The 26,177-nt window shown below is 28.3% G+C and overlaps 1 protein-coding gene and 1 long non-coding RNA gene across 5 annotated transcripts in view; both read right to left on the reverse strand.

The window, feature by feature from the left end:
• LOC126838384 (uncharacterized) overlaps positions 1-24,105 on the reverse strand; it is a 57,913-nt gene extending 33,808 nt beyond the window's left edge. For all 4 annotated transcript variants that reach the window (XM_050572760.1, XM_050572765.1, XM_050572764.1 and 1 more), the window contains exon 1: positions 23,862-24,105. In XM_050572760.1, coding sequence (XP_050428717.1) covers positions 23,862-24,003 — 142 coding nt within the window. In that variant the 5' untranslated portion in view covers positions 24,004-24,105. The remainder of the gene's footprint in view (positions 1-23,861) is intronic.
• Positions 24,106-25,057: 952 nt separating this feature from the next.
• LOC126838879 (uncharacterized) lies at positions 25,058-26,172 on the reverse strand. The gene is made up of 3 exons (XR_007685740.1): positions 26,051-26,172; positions 25,430-25,586; positions 25,058-25,307 (listed from the first exon to the last, which is right to left on the reverse strand). It is a non-coding gene; the product is annotated as an uncharacterized LOC126838879 (long non-coding RNA).
• Between the last annotated feature and the right edge of the window lie 5 nt (positions 26,173-26,177).

Consider the following 26,177-nt stretch of genomic DNA (forward strand, 5'->3'; position numbering starts at 1 on the left):
TGTTTACAGTAGAGTTTCTTATAGTGATTAAGAAATTAAATTAAACAATAAAAAACATATTCGACATAGGCTAGATAATGTATTTTACACTTTTAAGAGTAGTTTAAATTATCAAAATCATTAAAACAAATTGTATACTAACATAAATGTAAAGCTTAAATTATTTTTCTTTGGTATAATTTATGCATTCTATAAGAAGACCACCCACATTGTATGATCTTATGAAAAATACTATCAAAAGTTTGCAAGTAATTTCCTACTTTCAAAGTTCAAAGCTCCTTTACTCCCAGTGCAATTTTTTTGTCGGAAAGTTAGTCCACTCAAGTTACATAATCACAGTGTGCGTAAATACAATTATTAAATAATATAATAATATTATATATGATAAAGAGTTGTTTAAAATATTGTTCTTAGGTTATACTATTTTATTTGTTTGTACAAATTGTTAATTATTTACACATAATATTTTAATTTAATATAAGGAATTGCAAGTTTATTGAATAATATTCAGGTTTATAGAGCAATTGGGGGTGGGGGTGGGAAGGGGTTTAGCGGTTTTCACGACATAAAAAAGCTCTAAAGAAAAAAGGGGTCCCTTGCAAACTCTTGCAAATTGTAACAATTAATTTGTAATCTGTTTCAGAACGATAGGACAACTTGAGTGAGATTTACGACAGAAAAATGACTCTAGGAGGATGAAAGCTTTCTTATAAATTCTTAAAGTGGATTTGCAAATTATAAGTTCAATAATCAACTCAACTGACAATAATTTTCTTACCAATGTTTTTTCAATGTTTTTTCAACGTTTTATTGGTTTTTTTATTTTTCGAAGATGATTGAAGCAAATTACCGGACTACATAAAGTTGGCCAAAGACAACCTATCATAAAATTGGTTATATCTTGCGTAATATTTACTTGCTAACTTTGAAAATAGACTCTTGCAAATTACTTGCAAACTTTTGATAAGATCAAACAATGTAGGTGGAAAAAGTTCAGGTATGTTGTAACCTTTAAAAACACTTAAAAATTAATTTAAAGTTTCAAGATGTTTCAAATTAATTATATAACTCATTTAAATTTGTTGTTATAAGTCAATAATTTATACTTAATATAACAACGTTTACGTTTATAATCATTATGTGTTGGAATCACATAGGGTTATTATAAATGAATGGAAAGCAAATGGAATGGAATTTTTTTTTAAACAACGTGTAATTTTTGTATTTTTTATTTAGTTATTTAGTACACTACTATCTATCTAATAGTTATAATTTTTCAGTTAACATTGAAAACCGCCAATTACTAAAAATGATTCACTTACATTTTCTCTGTTTATTTACAATTATCCCATTTTTTACTTTGCGATTTTACTTTTTAAACTAAATGCAATTTCTTTAATTTCTTGGATTTTTAAAGTTTATTCTTATAGATTTATTATGATTATCTATTTTAAAAAAACTATTTTGATGTGTATTTCATTGGTCTAACTACACAGACAGTAAAATATTTTGAAAACCTTTTATTATTTTAAAATTAAAAAAAAAAAACCCTTAAAAACATTCTGGAAATAATTTAATTTTCTTTCTCCGTCTGGAAAAGTTGACGGCGCATTATATAGGCAATTTTGATGCTTTCACGTCAAGTAAATTTACTCCTCGCTCTAAATTTATTTTGGAATATTTTTGTTCGCGAAGGATAAAGTAGATTTATGTTCTTATTAACATATGATATGTAAGAAATGGCGTGCATATTATTTTATAGTTCCATGACATAAGTCATATATTTTCCGTGGCTTATCAGTGTCAATTAAATTTTAAAAATAATTTTGTTATAATTTACTACTTTTTTTAAATATAATTTTACCTTATTTTGTTTTGTTTTCTGTTGACTTATTTTCGGTAACAATACAAAAACTTCTGGTTAAAGTTTTTTTTATTGTAAATGACTTTTGGATTCAAACAAAGGTTGAAAAATAATTTGTTATGAGTACTTAAGACTATAGTAAATACCCTCGCACATTTTTATTAATGGCTAACAATGACATTTACGAGTATCTCTCATTATTAGATGACCGTTGTAATTGAATTACCATTTTAAATTGCTTGAATGTTAAAAACCTGCGTGACAGGGCCATGTTACATCCAAATATTATCATGGAACCTAAAAATTAATTTAGTGATAAATGGTTAAAATAATTTGTCAGTGTTTTTTCGAGACGCTTTTACATTCAGGCAATACAAAAAAAGGAAGTAAAAATATAAATGTTTAATAGAAATATTATAATTTAATTTGTGGACCCAATGAATATTTTTGTATTTCATAATACACTTACCGGTTACCCCGACATGTTTCAAAAATACCTGTCAAGTTCTAATCATAATTATTTTAGACTTTCCTCTTTTTCCTTCTATAACACTTTCTCCATATTGCTACTATTTTTTTTATCGCATTTAGAGTTTATTACATCTTTGGTCCCGGGTAGAAAGGACTTAAGTTAATTTTTCACAAAACATTTTTTCCCCGTAGATTTAAAGCTTGATTTTTGCTGATTTCTTTGGTTCAATTGAAATAAGTCAGTGACGAATATTACTCATATTATTGAAGAATATTCGTGGTGGTAATACTAAAACGTGTAGACATTTTTAAACTTTCAAACGACTGTCTTGAAAAGTTGATTAAATTGATTTTTACACGTGTAAATTTAACATAAAATATTAATTTTTTCTTTTATTATTGCGAGAAACAGAAACAATATCAATAATATTAAAGTTTATTCACGAAACCGCGATAGGTATTATATTTACTTAAACTTCTTTGACATTTTGGATTTATTGCAATTTTCTGTGGGGATTGGAAAACCCATTAAACCGGCGATTCTTAATTCTCAAATAATCGCCGTTGTACAATAATTAATGGTCGACTCGAATACAGCTTACTCCTCCTTAATATAGCAACTCCGAACTCATACTGAATTATTCCGAAGTCAGCTTTGTCTTAAACAAAACATTTCGTAGCTATTCATTATGTTAAACAGAATCGTGATAGTGTAGTGATGATGAATCAAACACCTTAAGGAAAACGATGTACACATATACTTTGTATATATTACTCGGGTATCTGCTATTTTTTTAAATAATATTGTCACAGAATATTGTCTATATTATAATAATTTTCGTTAATAGAAATTATAGATTATACAAATTACAAATTATATTTCAAATTCAACAGAAGACAGTAAATGTATTAAATTGGTGTCATACATAAATGTCATCCCCATAAGCTAATCATAGTGGTTTCTTTATCATATAAAAACTATATTCGCCACGTGAATCAATTTTCATATAACATAAAGGTTTCAGAAAAAATAAGGAATAATAAAAAAAAAGTATAATCAATTTCATTTGCTACTACGTTTCCTTTCATGGCGTATGGCAGTTTTGTCACTTGTCATTGTAAAAATAATTTTTTTTTGTAAAATTCATAATGTGTTATGTTACGACTTCAATATGACCTTGTTTTTTTATTGAAAAACAAATCTATGTACTTTGTCACTGAATGTCGATCCTCTTCGCCTTTAATGTGAAATTTAAGCCACACATAAATGTTTGTAGCTCTGTTTTCTTATAAATATTAGTTATTAGCATGACTACTTTGTATAACTGTGATTCAAATTCTTCGCACAATCTGGGGTGATAATTATTAAGATATTATTAACTATTAAGATTTAGAGCACAACCAAAAAAAATTTTCGAAGATGTTTAAAACACAAGCAAGCATTGCAGAGGGAAAACATATGTAGTGAAATAGTAGAAACCTTGCAAATAATTTTTAAGAATAAGCATATTTGGGATTTACAACAGAAAAAATTCAACTCAACGATACTAATAAGAATGCTATTCATTGTGTTCTGCTTTTACGCGCTTAAACACAATGTATTACTTACTGAATTTTTATTTTCCCTTTGAGACAGAAGTTTTATATTTCCATGAAAAGATGTTGATGTAGTTGGATTGCGTGCCAACAAACTATATTAGTATACAAAAAGTTTTCAAGGCTCTTATTAGCATAAAAAATCAAATATAAATTAAATTCCACTTTCTTTTGGACGATATTTTGAACAAAATTGTATTAAAATCTTGTCACATGTTAATAAAACTTCTTTGATACGTGTTCGATTTAATGATTCTTTCGGTGAGATTTTATTCTCGACTATAAGTCATGTCACTAATAAAAAAAAACAAAGTACCTACCAAAAACTACTTACATTAAGTTTTTCAAAAGAAAAATTCACTAAAAATCGATAGTGCAGTGGTTCGTTTTGCAATTAATACATCATTGTAAAACGAAAAAAATTCTCAACTTCGTAACAAAGTATAAAAAAATATAATTTAAGTACGGCATAAAAACGTGTTCTTATCAGTGCTAATGACAAATTGATTACAATTATTATATAAGGGAACAGAATTTTATCGTAACTGACTGTATAAAACATCAATTATTCAAAATGATCTGCAACTGTTCATAGCAATTATAGTGTAAAAATGCTGCAAGCATATGACATTTGTATACACTAGATACGCAATTTTGAATGCTTACTAGTAAACTAATGCAAACTCAAAGAGGAATTATCTCAAACTTGTGTATTTTATATCAAAAATGTCAAAGCCCAAAAGTATAGCAGAAGAAATTTCTATCATACAGGATTCATAAATAATTAAACAAGAATGTTAGTCGGCAAAGGATTATAGACATGGTACCCCAAAGCCTATGCAGCATTTCGATTCAGTATCGGGTTACTTAAATTACATAACATACAAAACTAAATTTCCAAAGACATTGTGTTGACATTTAAAAAATACCAGGGATGTTTCAAATCGCCTATTAAAAAATATCTATACTTTCTGCTTATGTATACTGTTTAAATTGTTATACCATCGAAATATTATTTTTAAATAAAAATCAAAATGTATTTATTTTATAGGACATTTTTCACCGAATTCGAATCTGATCTCAGAATCTTTCAGTATTGATTATTAAATCGTTTCTAATGTCTTAATAAACAAGTATCAAAAAAAAACACCCAGCAGAATATTCACGAATATAATTAAGATCTATACTTCTTTAATTAAAACTAATTATACAGATTTTATTCAAGTTATTATTTAATTACTTGTAACAGTCAACAGAAAATCACCAAAGTAGTAATCACAGAAAGCAATTTGTTTACTAGTCATACTCAAATGCTCCGCCTTTTATAAATTCCTAGATCCTCGTCTGGAAAAGACTGATACCTTATATATTTTTAAAAAATAGTAAAATTAGTAATTACTCTAATAGACATAAGTTAGAAAATAATATATTTCAAAATGTTTATTATAACTATAACTTGACATACTGGAATCAAACGAATTCTGAAAGAATAATTGTATTATTGTTATAACAAAAACTTAGTCCGCAGTTATAAAAATAAATCAAAAGAAGTCATTATTGATTTCAATAATCGGATTAAATGTACTTTAGCGGTATAATTTACCACCAGGCCGTATCAAAACACGCAGTACCTTATTATTTAATTCCGTTGACGTAAATTACAAAACAAAGTTAAATTAAGATTTTGAAAACGATGCAACGAATTATGATTATTAGTTATTATTACATTTTTTTGTAGTTTTATATTTCAGCATAATTTTTTACAAGAATAATATAACTTTGGCAAACATTGTTTTTCTTTAATACGTTTAATGTCGAACGAATGTTTAATATTGAACCAATTTCTGGTTTAACTAAAGTATACCAGAGGAATATCAAGTGGTCTTATCATAAATTGGTGTTAAACGGCATCAATCCAACGTGGTAAGTCAAAAATAATAGTTGCATAATTAAAAAACGAAAAAAATGTATTGGAATTTTTTTTGTTTCAATTATTTTCACTTGATCCGCGGGTTTTGAACTCTTATTTAAAGACAGTAAATAGTATTTTATATACTTCCAAATTAATCCAAACCCAAAGGTCAAACCCCGAATCCATCTCTTTGATGCACAAATGAAGAAAACATGTGCGAAAATTATAACACTTTTTTATTGACAATTTTTTGGTGTTCTAATTTGTATAACAATTATATAGAAGTATATCTGGCAGCTAAAGTCGGATGTATAAAATGTTATAATAACGGTATCTATATAAGTGGAAGAGATGACAAAGGTAGAAGGCGTAGACTTAAAAATGTTTCAATTGTATTTAACTCATACAACTGTATAGTTGTCTTTTGTCAAAGCATTTAAACGGAATTGTGCAATCCTATCATACATAATCCTGTACATTTCACGCATCGTAAGCTGAGAATATTGTAATGTGTATTGGGTTATGTACCTATACAGGTATACAATAGTAAAACAAACTTCTCAGTAAAATGTTCAACTCTTTTTATGGCATTACGTTTAACAATGACAATAATAATTCGCATTTACAAAATGATACGAACTTCAGTGATTTCGCTAAAAAACAAACGTTCACGCAGTAAGTTACTTGATGAACATTGTTCGATCATCGCTCATATTCACACGTTATTTCTAGAAACTTACATTATAATTACAATTTATTACTTAAATTATTGTAAATAAATTACTTCATTTGTATCTGTACAAGCTCAAACTTATGAAACAACTAAGTTTACATCGTAACTTGATTTATTTATTTATTTACATTGTAAAATTTGTTTGTTTTATTAATTCTCATACATTGAACAGTATGTCTCCATTTTCACCAAGGATAAATGATAATAATTATTATAGTGTTATTCAGTGAAGTTATATTATTGTACTCTATAATTAAATAATAATGCTAAAAGTTTCTTACGCAAAATTGGTTTAATTTGCTTTTAATTATATACCAACATTTTTTATTTTTATGCTTGTTGTGCAATCGATTTACTTGATGTTTAAATTTTTTTTGTAAATCATCGTACGACCTTTTTACTATTCTAACTTAACCATCTAACCTAACCATATATTTAATTCTGCATGTACGTAGTTTAAAGTTATATTAGGTTAGATTTAAAGAAAAAAGTTGGTAAGACATCCGATGCGTTCTTTCTTGCTCAAAAACATACTTTACAGGAAAACTGACGACGCCTGTCAAAAAGCGATAAGCTATCGGATTTTGCTTCTTTTTTTTTTTAGTTTGAAATAGTAAGACTTCATGCAGTCAACATAGAAATTCGATTTTAAAAATTCAAACTATATAAAGATTTGAATGTGATATTTTAAAACTTTTTGTATTACACCTATGCAGGCTTTAAAAAGTCATGCTTTCTACATAAAAAGGAAATGTATCAAAATCAGATTAGGTACTCAATGATCACTTATTCCGTAATTTCATTACTTACAATCAAACTGGCTATAACTCAATTAAAAATAAAACGTACGTTAAGAATTATACTATATAAGTACCACAAATAAAGCTAAAAAAAAATTAACATAATTTAAATTCTAAAATTGCAATATTTTGCGGCTTTGCATATTTTGATACCTTGACCCTTAATTAAATAAGTAAATATTTTAGGTAGACGTATTCGAAAACCCTAAACATTTTGTTACAAAAAATAAAATTCAAATTTACATGTGTTATTTCGGCTAAGTAAACCCGTGTAAATAAACTTTTTTGTAATAACATGTAATTAAGCTTTAAAATATATTCGACTGAATTTCAATGCAAAAAGGTATTGAATAGTTTGTATTAACTTTTTTGATTGAGGATACTCGATCAATAGTCATAACTCCTAAGGGAATTAGCGAAGAAAGATGCTTTTTATTTTGAATCAATGCGATGCCAACGTTTAGTAAAAGGAAAATGATTATACCTTTGCAATTATGATTAAATATGATTCCATTTTATAGTCCTATTTAAATATAAAAATATATGTAATGCAATATACTCATTCATATTACTAGTATAAATTATAATATCAGTCTCGAATAAATTAAACGAGATTAGTGTTACACTTTTAGATTTCAGATTGATTCAAAAAGCGTTCAAATTGCTAAGTGGTATAGAAACTAGACAACTATATTATTAAATGTATATTTTTCGTGGTTTCAGCAGGGTTAGATTGAATTTAAACTATAACAATATTGTACTCGGGCGTCGTAGGTGCTGTGCTGTTTATAAGACTTAAATCAGCAAAAGCCAAAACTATTGTTTTAAACTATTTAGTATGTACCTATAATATTTTATAGGCTATAACTTAAAACTTCTTTATCCCAAATCCTAATCATTTTCAGGTTTTTTTATTTATCAACAACGGCTGTAGCCTGTAATAATAATATCACGCAATGGTATTCTAGTTAAAAACACATTTTATGACACTGTGGTTGTTAACGATTTATTAATCGTGCACAGTTTCCAATAATAATTACCATCGATCGCCCAAGGGGAGGATAAAAGTATTATAATGCCATTTATTCGTGGTGGATAAAAAAAAGTTAAGTTTAACGATTCAATAAAACGTAATGGACCTATCACGGGTATTAACCACTATATTTCATGTTTAAGAAACCACTCTAGTTATTAAAGAACTCATTAATCGCTTACTGAACATTCAAACCACCCGACATTAAGGTCCATTAATAAAAAATATAAGCAATATTTCACAATTTTCTAGTAGAGATCGTGTCGATTTAAAAAAATACCATATTTTTCCATAAGAACATTTGAATTATAGCTATAGGGCCGTTTTTTACTAATAGTTAAAGACATTAACGCTTAAATTAACATCTAAATATAAAAAAAATAAATTAAATGACATCTTCTATTGATTTTATAACATACGTGTACTTATATCCTATATAGGTATGTATATGAAGAAAAATCAATATTATGTGTGATAATGCATACGTTCTGTTTGCGAGTCAGGGGTTGGGGCGGGGCTCTACAACCATAAATTTGTTGCCCCCAGCTTTTATAAATGTACAGATGTCGTGGAATAGTTTTAGAAAACGAATGGCACAACCGACGACAGAACGTAACTGGGTTTTCCATACAGTTCAAATGTCAAATGATATGGTAACTGAATTTTATTATTTTTGGAAATTCTACTTTATCGGATCTATTGAAAAATGGAATTACTATATTATAGAAATACTAATAAATTTGCTAAAAAATAACTGCAAATGCATACATTATTCCTTCTTCCTCATCCTCAAAACGCCGTAAAGATACTTGCATACCGTAACCCGACGGTATAATGGCAGAGCCGCATAAATCCACTGCCAACAGGTTTTATACAGTTTAAACTTTAATGAGAACAAACAACTTAACAATACGAACAATTTAAGTACAAGGTAATATAGGTCCAATATGAAATAAAATGTGGAATGTTATAATTTTTAACACATTTATTTATTTAACTCTTAAACATTTGAGAGTAGGTATTATTCAAAAATATTTTGTAAATTAAAAAAAAAATTTCCAAATTCTTTCCAAAATAATCCAATGTATTTTATGAAAAATCAAACGTTACAACATAGTTTTACATAACTGAAACTAGAGTCAATAAAATATATTCCATACCGTAGTCACCTAGATAGTATAAGAATCGTGCAAATTGTTCAAAGATATGTGGCGCATAAAATGAATTTGTGAAGCTTACAAATAAACCGTTAAAAAGTACATATTGTGAACACGGTTGAGGTCTAGTTGGTCAAACGCCGTAAATTTGTGTTAAAAATCTAAAAGAAAAAATATAATGCGAAAAATCAGTTAGTATCATGTCGAGTGGCAAACATTTGACCCATTTTCTAGGCGATAGTTTTCACTAAAATTTGTATTATTCTTATAACTATTTTTTACTGATGCGCTTCATAAAAAAAATTGTATTCTATAATGTTTCTTTAACGGTATTGCTCCGAAACGTCCCCCAACTTTCCTGACTCTTATATTATATATATGTATAAAAAAATAAATCGGACAGGGTGAGTTAGCAGCGTCATTACTTTTTAATTATTCACTGTCACTGTTTTTGCAGCACAATGAAAACGTTCAAATACATCTACCAGTCCTGACATGTAGACCAGGTTGGTTTGTTTTGTTAAACATAATTAAGAGGCCGTCACCTGTCTCGATGAATCATGAGAGTATTGCAAAAATAAACTGCCCTCTCTCACTAGGTGATATTTACATACCTAATAAAATATATAAACAACGTTAAAATTATTGATAAAATTAAATAAATATATATAATATAACTTCCACGTGGACATTTTGAGTGTCACCTGAGCCGGGGAAAAACAAACCTTGATTAAAGGTTTCTTTATTATATCCAGACCCATTCGTTATAGTAGGTAATATGTATTTTCGATAAAATTTTCGTGTTTTCTAATAAAGTTCCAAAATATAATATTGAATGAACAAGTCAACGATATTAAAATATAAAAATTGTTTTTTAAGGTATAGCCTACACTTCAGTGCTCGTTAATATTTTTAAATGCTTATAACTAAAAATGTATTTATCCAATACATGTTATTTGTCAATGATTTGATTATTTTCATTAAATTATTTAATTGTTGTCCGTTTTGATTTTAAGAGATACCCTTAAAAACAATATTAAAATGTGAACGGTATAAACTATTTTTGATCATTTATAATAACAAAAATGTTGTATGAAATTTTTCTTAGTTAAATTAAATATTTCATAGAAAAAATGACTGAAACAAAATGTATAGATGAATGTGTATATTTATGATATATTTTATACTATAACGTTTTATCAAAATTAATATATTCTAAGAAAAACGTATATTCAAAATTCTATTTACATTCTGAGTAAATCATTTGAGATTTGTTTGTACATTTATACTTTACTTTTATTGCATGTTTATGATACACAGTTTATTTATAGAAAACATATATATATTTATTTGATGAAACCCTTTGTAATATAAATTATGTTTGACTGTAAATAAATAAAACAGTTCTGAGAGTATGAAAATATTTGTTAGTGTAAAATAATAAAAATGATTATAGTAGAACGGCGGCAAGGAAACTAAATGCTGTTACATGCGTCCTCAAGTTACTTTAAAAATGTATATTATAATAAAACACGAGTAAAAATGTTAGTGTATTTAAACTGATAAAAATTGCATATAATTTTTATTATTCGTTAAAGACCAAATCTTTATAAACACCATTTGTATTTGTTTTTTTTTTATACAAAACAAGTTCGGGTGCAAATGCAAATAACTATTTGAACACAATGATAAATAACAACGTTTATATAAATAAAAACAATACTAATAATAGACAACTTGTTGTGTTATAAGTTAGAAAATAAAATTTAAATAGATTGTCTTAATAATTATCACCTATATAATAATTATATTATAATACAGAGATCTGAATATCATTTTTAGACTTGATGTCGCTAAGTGTACGTTGAAACTTAAACGAATTACCTTTTATTGGTATTAATTGAATACTTACACAAGACTGGCACGGGGCGTTAGACTTTTTTTATACGGACTTTGGTATTTTTCTTTACTTTAAATATATTTTAGCTGTGGTACTTTTAAAAATAGGTTATTACAATCAGTGTGTTTATACATAGTTTTTTACTTAAGAATTTACATAAGCTCTGCAGCCGATAAATTTTAAAAGCGTTTAAGTGGCAAAAAAACGTTCTTTTCAAAACTAAAAGCTTTTAAACTTAATGTTAATTCGTACCTAAACGGGATTGTGTATTATGTATATTTGTACTTCATACCCATTCTTGTTTTCTTGTCTTTTAATTATTATTGTAAGTCATATTTTTTAATATTAGGTACGAAATCTTTAGAAAACTTTTATAAGAAAATCGTATTTTCTTAAATAAGATATTTGATTTTTTTTTTTAATAGTAAACAATTATTTTTCATACAACAAAATAAAATAACAATAATTAAACTCATCACGGCATACTAGTGCATTTATACATTATGTACATTTTTCAGAATATTTTGTTGACTAATATTCTGTTTTAGACCCCTAGTTAAACCACCTCGACAAAATACTTACAGTTGACAAAAGCTTTATCCAAGCATGGTTATAACATATAGAACCTATTCTAATGTTCAGCCTCACATTCGAAACTTAATTTTTGACTATACTAAAAGTGTCGAATTGGAAGTGGAAGTATATAACAATGATAATAATGAAAGCCGAAGAAAGTGCCTCAGGTGTTTCGTTGTGCCAATTTTGTCAAAAGTTATGTTTAGGCAAGCCGCAAGTGTCTAAGAAGTCTGTTTGTAATGATAACGTTGTAGACAAAAAGGATTACTAAAGTTGCTAGTTATCTAATATTACAATAAACTTATTTGTGTTCTATATCAACGTCTCGTGGAACGTACTGAAGTGTATTGTACTCTCTTAGATGCGTTTCTAGTAATAAAGAAAATGAGAGAAAAAAGTGAAGATAGTCGATGAACCAATTATGGTGGTAATAATATGATGGACGTGAACGTAAAGAAATGTAAAAGCCGGAAAATAGCAATTAGCGAAGGAAAATTATAGATAGTATTATCCGTTTTAACCGTTTTCATAGATAAATGAATAAATTTTATAGAAATACTGTATACGATGTACAAACTTGCAATAAAATATTATAAAAATACAACGAGGAAGTAATAGGAGAAAACTGCCTTCATCCGCGTTAAAAAAAAAAAAATTCTCAGAATCACCGTTAATTATATACTTTTTTCTTTGATAAAATATGTATCGTCTTTTTGTTTTTTTGATTGCATCGACAAAAAAAACTATAGTGTCCGAAATAAAAAAAAATAACATAGTTATTATTGTCGAGTAACGAAAATGAAATTACTTCTTAGAAAACAACATTTTCTCCGTGTTTATTATCTCTTTTTTTATTATTTTTACAAATCTGTCTAATAATGCATAAGTCGAAAAGAAGCTTTTTTCTTTTCATTTATCAACATATACATACACAAGCCCCAGCCGGTAATAACTGATAATTTTATTCATCGTGAACATTTGACCCAAGTTCTTTCGCGATGACTTTAAACAAAATTCACAATTTGTACACGGTGTTACACTTATTTACATGGACACTTATTAAGAAATCATTATCATAACTATCCTATGATCAACCACGTGTTGGCGATAGACAATAGAAGCTCTTAAACGTTGCTTAACTAACGCCGTAATGATTAATATTTACAATATAGCTTAAAAATGTAATCGTTAAATGAGTTGCCATATGTTTCAAATATTTGATCGTATTGTTAGATAAAAAAACAATAGTTTAATCCAACGTTGTAAACATGGTATTGGTTGGTTTAATTTCGATAAAAACGTTAATCAATTAATTGTCACCCTCGCTGAAACGGTTATTTCGGGACAATGATATGTGTGCAGAACTGTTTGAATCGTCATGATAATGATTTTGATCGGAGATCGTAAAAACCCTCGAAGACTTGTCTCCCACAGGAACACTATAGAATAACTAAGCGGCCGCACTAATTCAGATCTCGTTAAGGCACTATACCACTACAATATATATATATATATATATATATATTACATTTGTACACTCTTCGACAACGGTAAATACAATTACGACTGCTGTAACTGGATTTACGATCAAACAGGGCCCTCTCGTTCGTTATCAACAAGTATATACGTATACATAAATAATATATTTATATTTATATATATATATATCTTTATCTTTTGTCTTGGTCAATTACAACAGAGTCAGATCGTTTCCCGGCCGGCGCGTTAGTAGATTGCTCAACCCACCCGGGTCCGCCGATAACTTATTAGTGGTATTATTATTATTATTATCACTTGTATTTGTCGTCAACCCGCGCGTTATCGACCGGCTTCAGGAATTAATAAAATATGAAAAGCCAGCAAAACTTTATATTATTATTAATGTGGAAAGTGTACTTTCTTCTTCTACACGTTACGTGTTTTTATGGATCCGTCTAAATATTCCTAGTGACGGTATTTCAATGTTTGAGTAATATAAATGGGATAGACAATATATTTACTACATCGATTCGTCCTCTCAATAGGTTAATTACTCGATAAAGAACTTTTTTTTGTTTTGTTATAAAAATATTGACTAATAATGAGCTAACGACGCATTTCTACAATGATTTTTTTTTTTAAAAAGGCTATTAGTTTGTTAGTAGAGTTTTGTTTGAGTAGACTGGAAACGCGTACGTGTACATGGGTCATAATAATGGTTGCCACTAAAATCTTCAGGTACAGGGTGTCAATTGCGGTAACCAATACGCCAAAATATAAAGGGGAACGGAAAGCGCTATTTTTTAAGGGGCAAAGGGATAGGCAATATTTGACAAAAATTGATCTAGTAGCCATTTTTAATATGCCGAATAATTTTAAGGTAAGCAAATATTAAGTTTTTCTAGTTATAGTAATTTGAAAATTTATTTTTCTCCGAGTTATGGCGAAAGTTTGATAAAAAAATCATGATAAAAGTCATTTTCGGGCGTATCTATTGAACGGATTTCAATTTTACTTTTTTTTGATATTTTTTCTATGGGGGCTAATAGGCCGATTTTTTATTTAGACATTTTTAGAAAAAACTATAAAAAAAGTAAACACTTTAGAAAGTGACTTCGCGTTTTTATTTGTAAAATAAATTGACGATTTCCGTTCCCCTTAAAGTCAGGTAAGCTATTGTTTTTAAGAAAGTACTATGCATGGATTTTTGCCGCATAAAAAAACATAAGATTTATGTTTATACAACGTTATTATAGAAAATATATGATTATGGCTGATAAATAAAGGTCATAATTTTTTACTATAAACATTCGATGACAATTTAATAATAAATTATTCGATTTACTTATTGTTGAAGACACATACATAATCCCAATAGTGGCTTTAATATTTCTAAATATTCGTTAGTAGAACAAAGATAAATTTTTCTCATTTATTTAGCTAAAGAAATATTGGATTTAACTTTGACGAAGCTTTAGTTGACGACCGACTTATTATTTGGGCTTAATAATTTTTTTGGCAAACGGTGCAATTAGTCGTTGCATCGTGCCAGTCTGACATGAAATAAAAAATTGTCATATGTAAACAAAATTGTATTTTTCGCACCCGACCCCTGAAAAATTAGGGTGCATACTGTAGAACGTCTTCTGAATAGAAGTGCATCAGAATTGCCTACACGGTACGCCAGGAGACCAACATCACTGAAACGGCGTCATCAATAATACTTTACATTTCAACAACTGATAAAACACGTACAGTACATTTTAAGCCCGCTTTGACGTCAAATGCGACAACAGGTCAAGGGTTTAAGATCACAGTGTTTATTATCAGTGTTGCCGATACACTAAGATGATTTAAATCATACATTTTGTACAAGGCAGTTTATTAGTTAATCGTAATAGTTAATACAGTTTGTGTTAAAATAAAATGTCAACACGTTAAAAAGTATTTCATGTACTTGAAATAAATTAAATTTGACACTAGCCTAAATAATCAATGTATGCAATTGATAATTAAATCAATTATACTAGCAAGTAATATATTTTTATTTAAAAATCTGTACAAATACTAAAGTAAAATGTTCTACAAGTTTTAAATTTTAAATAACCTAATTATATTGTCATTTTTTCTTAAACACTTTTAAAATGTCATTATACATTTTGAGTAGTTAAGTAAAATGGTACATATAAATAAATATGTGATAATTAACGTGATTTAATTTTATTTTATTTGAACAAGCTAGTTTTGATAAGTTGCTAAAAATCGATAATTTAAAATGTGTTTACAATAAATTATATTGAATGTAAAAATACAGAATACTTGTACCAACACAGAAACATAAATAATTGATTGTAACACAATTTGAAAATAAACAATTGGAAGTTAAAAGTGGATGTTATGTCTAAAAACAAAATATATAAAATAAAATAAACAATAAGTTTCTATCCTTTTAAAGATATATTATTTTTCCTCGATTTTAACGTGAAATCGAAGATTATTGATTCTAGCTTTTTTAAAGTGATTGTAAAATCCATCATAAAAAGGTTTTCTAAAAAACATTAACAGCTACTAAACAATTTAAGATTAAAGCATTTAAAAATAAGAGAATTTTAATTTTTTTAAGAGGTAATAGTGCACGTAGATATAAACAATATTTTGCATAACTGCTTGTATTTAGCTTTTGAAAAGTCCAAGAATAAATTATTTAAAACTGGTTATCAACCTTTATTTTTTTTTATTAGACATTCTTATATCAATTAAAATAACTAACATGACGTATACACTGTTATTTATAAACAGTTTAGAACAAATCAGTTCGGGAGAGTGGATTCATTGCATTATAGTACTTAATAAAATAAAGTCAACAAACAAATATATATATATATTATTAGAACTGTAAGAGATTTGGTTATAATTGACTAGTAATTCTGTATATAAACTTATAATATAACTAAAGAATAATATCCAAGGTATAAATCAGTATAAATTGGTTGATGTTATATAGAATTCAGCGAGATAATTAAACCGATGTGGCTAAAGTGAGATCAATTTTATTATATATGCTCTATATATTATATAAGCTTTACCTCATATATATATATATATATATATATATATTCCTTAATGAGATGATGTTTGATACAGTTATGTGGTTTTAATGTAATAAATAATATAATAGTGTGCATGACCGTAAGATTGACAACGTTGACATTGCGATGAGTGCAGTTGTATGTTTTTAGCATTGAGATTTTATTAATTTTTCAATATTGTATTGAAGACTTTACAGTTAACAGCAGCTGTTGAATTTGTCCCGACCAATAAATATTTCAACTTTTCCGACCCATAAAACATAATAGAAAACAAAGCACAGTGCACACAAAGTGATGAATATCAGCTAATGTAATATCCACTATATTAAATTCGTGGCATATGACATAAATTTCGTAAAAAAACTAGGAATTGTTGAACTAGAATAGATAGAACTTGGTGGAAGTTGGCATCTTGAGCCTGAAGAGCATTTATAGGACGGTTATACTAGAGATTTTGTGTAAACACATGGCATTAATACGAAAGCATTTTGCAAAACAATCTTTTGGATTCAGATTATGTGTACGTTAGGAACACACAGGAGTTTCAAAATTTCATAGACCAGCTGATTATTTGATTATTACTAAATACTATTTACTATTTAATACTACTATTTTTATATGAAAACCGTTTTAGTATATAATATAAAATGTGGAAAACTCGGAAGTGTAATTTTTTTAAGAGACAGAAATTTCGAATTTGAGCTTCCGAAATGAATTAAATGACACACCATATTTCTTTTATAATACAAAGTATTGATTTAGAAAAGAGAAACGCTAAATATGTGCTTTATATCTTAATCATTTCGTGATGACGACAAATTACATTTAGACCATATAGTAGAAGTATTCATAAATGTTCGTTTGTTCCTTAATACTGTCAAACTATTATATACTAATAAACATAATTTGCAATCAGTGTAGGGTAATCACTAGGAATGTGTTTACACGGTTATAGTCAACACTAACTGTATAATTAAGTTTTAATATTATTTAGGCGGTATAATATATTAAATAGTTATAATTCTTAAAATTAGATTGAAGTATAAAATGTATATAAACCCACGTACTTTTAAACCAAATGCATAAAAGTAGTTTAGTCAATACTGCAAGCTAATTTTATGAATCTACATACATCGTTCTTATATTTTTATCTCCACATTTAAAACTAGACTTAAAACTGTTTCCAAAATCCGGTTAAATCTTTACAAAGTCAAAACCGAAATCAGATAAAGATATTAACGCCATTGTAAATATTATAATAATCAAAATCTAAAAAATTGAACACCAGTATTGTACGTCTAAACTTAATATCGAAAATAAAATGTCAACAACATAAAAAAAACATTTTTTGTAACAAAATTTAAACCGATAAGGAGCCCCACATTATATTCTTGCCCACAGTCTAAATAAAACTGATTCAAAATCAAATTAGTATGGTACTAATGGCGCCTATTTTTGTTTTTCTTTAGCTGGCGCCATTGTTTGTTATTAAATAAAATGAAACAAAAACATTGTCTGAAAAATAAAATGTGTGTGGAAGCTGCACTCAAATAAAAAACCAAAATAAGAAGTAACGACAAATAATATAAGTACATTATTACACTGAAAAACGCAATAGTTCTGGGAATAGTAACATAGGTACTCAACAACTTTTAGTTGTTTACTACTTTTATATCTTGAATTCTCTACAAGCTTAGAAATAGCGAACAGGGCTCTATTTCGGCATTTATTATTCACAGAGGTAGACGATTATTTAACTAAATTAACATTGTTTTGGTCAACGTAATTTCCATATAATTAATTACATGGAAATGCATTATTTACTATTTTTGTATCGACAATAAATGCCCTGATACAAATTTGGAAACATTTCATTAAATTGTTGTAAAATGTCTACCAATCATCAATTTTAAATTAAAAAAATTCCTTTTTAATGTACCATTACAAAAAAAAAAAATTATACTTTTATAACTAAATTTAGTTAACAAAAAAAAAACCAAATATTTTTAAATGGGGAATTTAGGATACACAGAAAAACTTCACAACGAATTTATGTATAATTTCAAAATTGAAATAGGACTACGCGATGTGTCAGGAGAATATTTAAACCCCCCTTGTGCTCCACTATAAGATAATGAAATTACTTTACATTAAGCTTTATAAACATTTATGAATACAAATAAAACTCGAGTAATTAATTGCCTAGAGTGAAAAGTGTTATTTTATTTCACCGCGTTATTTATATTATTATTTTAGAACTGAAAAATAAGACGCACACCAAATACATTTAAGGGGTATCACATTTTAGGACTCGGCTTGCCTTCCCTAAAAACGATGTAACCGATACGCTGGTCGAATCACTACCAAAAATAAAAATGCTGAACGTAGCCACGGCTAATTAAAAAACACCGTTAAAAATAAAACGATGTCTATAAAATGTGATATTGATCATATTTTAGTAGCCACCGTTAAGTCGTCTCATTTCTGTTTCATAACTTTTATACTACGAAGATCTCATTTATGTTTCGAATGTTTCACAGAATACAATTTTTTATACACCACATTAAAAAACAATACAACATGTCATAAAAAAGTGTATTTTTATGGCACTTGGTGGAAAGAAAAACAATCGCCAGCCGTGTAACACAAAAATCCGAAATACAAATGTAAAAATGGTCGTACAGCCGATACGTTTTTATGAAGTCAATTATTTTCCTTCGACCCGAAATAAACAGCACCGAATCTCGTTATTGATTTGATGAGCAGAGTGTCTTATTATAACTTTTCTTTTTCATTTAGTTTTTCATAAAGTGTCTTATTATAACTTTTATTTTAAATTTAGTTTTTCATTTTGAAAAGTTTTGTCTTTTAGTATTTTACCGACATAGAGTGTGCTTACAAATCGCGCTAATGTTTTAGTCTCGAGTTTTAATTGAAACTCGACTTCAGACCAGACAAAAGCCACAATCGTCTTAAGCCGAGGAGACGAGCAACAGCCATTCGGAAGCAGTTGGCTATTGAAATGTAAACGAAATCGACGGACGAGGTAAGGACACAAGTTGGGTTTTACAGCAAATCCGCGGCGAAGGAATTTAATATAATATATATATATATATATATACATACTCATACATATGTATTAGGCGGTCAATATTGTGTCGACGACTGGAATTTTTACCGTTTTCCGCATAACATCTATAGAGTGGTCTTTATAGTATGTTCTTTACAGCACAACACAACACGACTTATTTTAGGTACCTACTTTCGTTTGTTTTCGAATCGCTTTTCAATGTAGTTTTTTCAATTTCCATAATGTGTAAAGGAAAACATTAACGAGTGTCATGTCGGCTAAAACTGTTTTTCAGAAAAGCCGTAACGAGAACAAAACAAAAAAGACACGAGCACAACTCTGAGCTCGGTATAGGTACCGATCAATTGAGGTGGTTTGATAAATCTTCATAGTAATTGCCAAAGTTCGAATAAATGCAATTTTGTACGATGAGAAATCGGCCTGTCAGGTTCCGCTAAAAACCAATAATGCGGTTTTATATCGGATTACTCGAATGTAAAATACCCACAATCGCCCTTGTTGAATTCGGCACGATTTTTTATTTATTTTTCTTCTCAAACAACCTGTAAGACTTGGCAATACCTTTCGGATCCTTTTAAATCACCATACGAAGAACATATTATTACTTTATGTAATGCGTTTAACGTCGAAAATCATTTGCATTTTATTCCGAAAGGTATCTCTACCCGCGTAATATCCATAGCTTTTTTTTCCTCGATGGACAATGGAAAGTATGCTGACTAAAGGATGCCAATATATAGGCAAGTGTATCTGAATTAAATATCTAACTATAGTATATGAGGATATGTTTTGTATAGTGAAACATTTTTTCAATTTCTTTCAATTATGTGTCTACTAAATTGTAGTCCATTAAGCAATAATATAAAAAAAAATTCTCATTATTTTTTCCATAAGTTATAATAAGATTCTAATCTTATAATGAAGAACAATTCATTTAGTATGATTTTTGAATATTGGAGAGTGTGTGATTTTATCGTTTTATAGTTTAACTCATTTACATTAGATGCATCTATCTCCATATCTATAGAATGGGTAAAAAATCTTGATATAAAATTATAGCCAGTTACCAAAGGAAACTTGCTGTTATTTACCAAAATATACGATAATTTAGTTACTAGTCTGTTACTCTTACTGTTTTTGCTGACATGGACTAACATATTTTATTAACTAGCAGTCTGTTCGTGGACAATCAACCCAAAGGTACTTCTTATAATTATTAAATTAGTAAAGGATAAAAGTGATAAATGATCATCTCAAAAGCAATTCCCTCTGACATCTTTGAATGCCTACATTAGAAGTATAGGTATTATTAGTTGTTTTGTAAAAAAAAGTTAAATTTGCCTCTAAAATGTTCAGTTTAGTCTCGATACAAAACGGTTAACTACAAAAAACGTTGTATACGAAGACTTATTTTAATAACAATATTTTTTTCATAACAGATATTTATTATTTACCGTGCATTTTTATGTATTTGGTATTTTACCAGAAAGAGGGTGCAATTCTAAATAGTAATTTTAATTTTTAACGGGACGTTAAAAATAAATACCTGGAAAAAAGATTTATATAATTATTCATGAATATGGGCGCACTCATAAAAAAGTGTTTGGCCAAACTACCTAAGCTTTTTAATAGATAAAATGCGTATGAAAGCAGAATACGGTTTTTTTAGTTCGAATATGAACAAAACTAATATAGGTGCAATTTAGGATGAAAAAGAAATATTGTATTATGCCGTAAGTACGGTTGGCTATGACAGGCGAGATGATTGGGCGTGTTGGAAAAAAAGGGAAAATCCAAAGTAGTAAAGAAGATATCTGAGATGATAGTAAACTGTAAAGGAAACCCGGGACAGGGGAAGACAGAAGAAGTAATGGGTGGATATTATTAAAGGTGACAGAGTGTGTAGAGTAAATAAAGAGAAGATGACGGCAAGAGAAATATGAAGGAAGAGGATTACGTGGTCTACTTCACTCGTGTGGAATAAAGCAAAGAGAGAAAATATTAAATGACTTTTTTCCCATACCCTCATTTACTCAAGTTAATTTCTTCCCACGTAGGTACGTTACCCATTTTTATTCACTTATTTTATCTACCTTCAAAAATAACTTAAATAATCTATCTTTTATAAGCCGAATATATTAAATACAAAGTATAATTTAACAAGAGTATATATTTTTATAACTGAATGGCTAGCCTTGCAGTTGCAAGTTCTCGTGTATGCTCTGTAAATCCCTACACCATATGTATCTACTAGACGGGCCAAGAAGTCAGAGGAAATTTTGATTGGACGGGTTAGGATTACATCTGCCTGTCAATTAAATGCTGAACAAACATGTTAGGAATCCAAAGTGAAGGATGACTGATTATTCTCTAAGCAACTGTTTTCGAACTCAACCTATTTGGCAAACCCATCATTAAGCGATTTAATAATCTAATGGACATTTTTTTATATTGAAACAAATTAACACGGTCGTTTTTTGGATATACAATTTAATTAATTGAGACGTTTATGATATGTATAATGAAATAACTCTTCAGTAGTAATGAGGCATTAGAGTATTTACTATTAAGCTCATTAGTTATTATTGTTACATATTTCAGTATGGTTTTACTAATTGACATTGACATTGATATTTCATGAATCGGAGGTTTATTTGGGATGCTGGTACGTAAATCCGAGAGACTTTATCTAAACGAGAAGGCGGCCCCCAGAGGTTTAACTAAACGTCAAATCTCTCATCGGCATTTATTGTAACAATATAATAATGACGAAGGAAATAATAATGGTAGGCGCTCGCTTCACAGCGTCTGTTATACATATAATAACTATGAAATAGCGAAATCAAACTTCCCGTTGAAATATAGCAAAACAAATTATTTGAGTATATACAAAAACTTAATTGAAAAAAACTGTACATTAATATGCACAATATGAACAGTAATTGGTAAAAATATCCGAGGTAAATATCCAAAGGAAATATCCGCAGACATAATAATACATAAATATGTATCATAAAAAAAAAAATTAAACAACCCAACAATTTGTGAGATTGCTTTTGTGAGATACATTTCCCATATTCTGCTCTCCTGAACTGTTGTCCTCTGTACATACAGTAACTAGATTGTCATGGTATGTCCCACACTTCGCATCAATATATTGATAACTCTACTACAGTTAAGTACGCAGAACGGTCGTTTTCTTTCAAAAACATTTTTGTGAATTTTAGGTCTATTTATACTTAGATTCCTTATAAACCACTCTGTTTAAAAATATATAACAATAACCACCGGTTGACCGTGTATTTCTAGTCCAACGTATTTGTGATTAAATACAAATAAAAAATTAAGTTATGGCTAATAAGTAATCTTAATGAAATTTAAATCAGATTACACAAAACCTTTTGAGTGCGCACCCATAAGGTTTTTTACGTACAGTTATTACTTATTAGTCGATGGTGTAACCAATATTTATCTTCAGAACTTTCAAACTTCAAAGGATTATCTACTCCTCGGATAATTTATTGGTACAAAGTTATCAAGTAGCTGCATAAAATAAAAGACGATTTCAGGTAGTGTTAACTTCTTAACTTCTGGTTTCTCGGCTGTTTATAGAGACATATATTCCCCAATAAAATAAACATTAGATTATATTATAAAACCTATTGGCTGTGAAGTCCTTTTCATAAACTCTATGAACTATTGCAATATATTATATTCAATGTAAAAATATATTTAATGAATTATTTGTTTACCAAATATAATGCAGATCTATTTAATTTTCGTATATCAACATTATACTTATTATAGCTAATAACAGTAAAGCGTGTTTTTCAAAAAAAAAAATATAAGTATAAATATTTTTTTTTTTTGATGATACCTTGTACTTAATAGGAGTTTGGGACTGTTATTGTTATCATTATAATTATTACACAATAGAGTATCCTAAACTTAATAGATTTTTGTGGTTAAAAAACCATTACCTAAACTCTAAACGGTCGACAAAACGGGGCGATAATGCGAGAACCTTTTTTAGGGATATATACCTATATATATAATGTAAATGTAAATACATTTTATGGGTATCGCTGAATGCTATATACACATATATTTATAATTAATAAAAAAATAAAAACAATAAATATTTATATAGTTTTACGTACGGAACGCGGTCGTGCGGAAACTTTGAAATGACACTTGTTGATGTCCGTTGAAACCGACGGCGACGGTGGCGGCAACAGCGAACTTAAGTATATATAATATATATATATATATATATATATATATATATGTATTTATATACATATATAAATATACACACACACAAGCGCGCGTGCGAGGAACACCTGTGCGCGGTGACTAGACGGCACACTTTGCTGGTGCCTGGTGCGTGCGAGTAACGACAACAGGACGTTCCAACGGTCTGTCGCAACACTGACGTCTACGGTCGCGCATCCCGGGAAATCGGCCGCGGTCGCGCTGTCGACCGCGCGCCGCCTCTCTGACTGTCCCCTTTACTACCCCAAGAGACTACACTTTATATATATATGTATATATTTAATACTATACGTGTGTGTGTGTGTGTGTGTGTATAGGAAGTATATTAAACTACACATATACTATACACTTGCACATAATATGACTAGAGTATGCTGTTGGACAGCGACTATGCATCATGGACCATTCGATAACTACCCATAATCGTAGTAGCCAACTATGTTAAAAGATTCGACGGTGGAAAGAGTATATTTATGTTTATTATATTTTAAATAATTTAGTTTGTTTTTTAATAATTTGTAACTGTAAAAAAAATATACGAGTATTTATCTGTGCCTAAAAAAAAGTCAAGATTCAAAAAATATTAAATATTAAACAGTATAAACAGTAGTTTCACGATAATGAGAATGGGCAAATAGCGCATAACAAGTACTATAGTTCATATATGTTGTATTCACAACGTTCAAAAAAGAAATGAATGATAAATTCAATAATTTTAAGGGGCCAAATTCTCTATGAATTGTTTTGGGCCAGATATTATGAAAACACTAAAATATAAGCCAGAAACTTGATATGTTTACTAGCTACCTTAGATACATACAAGATTGTGAGTTCATAAAAACGTTATAAAAAATGTATCCCGTGGTGTTGCGGACTCGTACGCAAACTGTTAAAATATAATTTGTCATACCTATGATAAAACCTTTAATAGAGCCTTGCAAACATTCCCTATTTGAAAACTTTTTCAAGCAATGTTTTAGGGATTTAGGTCTGAAAAAGACCAAAGGTAGATATGGAACTATAACGTAAACAATTTTCCCAAAAACCTGTAGTCAAACTTACTTTTTTATGTTTAAAATACATTTTAGTTTTGGTAGTTATTATAATTAATTTTTTTAATCGGATAATAGTTTTGTTTCACACATTTTTGCAAACAATTTTAAAACTCTATTTCAAAATTGAGTAAAACATCTAAAAATGTAGATAATTTAAGTTCCTGTTCTGTTCTTTTTGTGCCATTAACTTGGGTATATATTTGGCATACAGGATGATCCATTTAACATAAGACTTTTCTGATGGTCTCGGAAATTAATAATTACGATTTTTAAGTCCTAAAAATTAAATTTAAGAATAATTACTCAATATCATTTATCGATCAGTAAGAACTATTATCAAATTACTATTCTTATTTCAAAAAGTTATATATACATAAAGTTTAACATCTTATAGTTACTTCGTTCTTCTGGTAAAGTGTAATTTAATTCGAAATAGTGTTGTGTTTTGTTTTTATGCTGGATACCCACAATGTTCACCAAATGCTCCATTATAAGACCGCTTCCATCAGCAACGTGTTAATTTTCTTTAGCCAATTTGTAAGCTTCTTCTAGAATCTGCAACACATTTTTGTTACAAAAATAATCATTTAATTATTTTACACATTTCAAAAAAGTTTAAAACAAACTTTTTTAGTAACATCATAGAAATCAATTTTTTTTGTTGGAAAAAGTCAAATCTAAAAAATGATTGTTATAGTTTTTCAACTGAATATTGAATTTTTTAAATGTAATAGCAGATACGCCCACACACAATACATAGGTAATTATTATACGTTTTAATATTATAGTACCCAAAATTAAAAACCGTACAAAATTAAATATTTTTTTATTTTTTGCTACATTACGCTAATGTCCGATGTCAAACACTAAGGCAAAGCTTATTCAAAATTATGCCCAATTGATTTAAATATTTGAAAAATTTTTCTGAGAACTATAAATTTATTCTGTATATTATCTAGTGATCTAGTGAAATGTTGACAAAAAACTTTTCGTTTTAAAAAAATATTATCAAAAATTACTTCTTCTTTTTTTAGTGTGGTATTAGCAGCTAGGATAAAAGATATTAACAAAATAGAAAACTTGAAGTACATTTTAGTTAAAGTTTAATTGAGAGACAAATTGAATATTTTTTTCTTCTGGCAGTTA

Source organism: Adelges cooleyi, unplaced genomic scaffold (assembly GCF_023614345.1).
Source record: "Adelges cooleyi isolate 19-005CV unplaced genomic scaffold, UGA_ACOO_1.1 ACOO_flye_CR_arks_rails_tigmint_CR_PRNA_30, whole genome shotgun sequence".
NCBI lineage: Eukaryota > Metazoa > Arthropoda > Insecta > Hemiptera > Adelgidae > Adelges > Adelges cooleyi.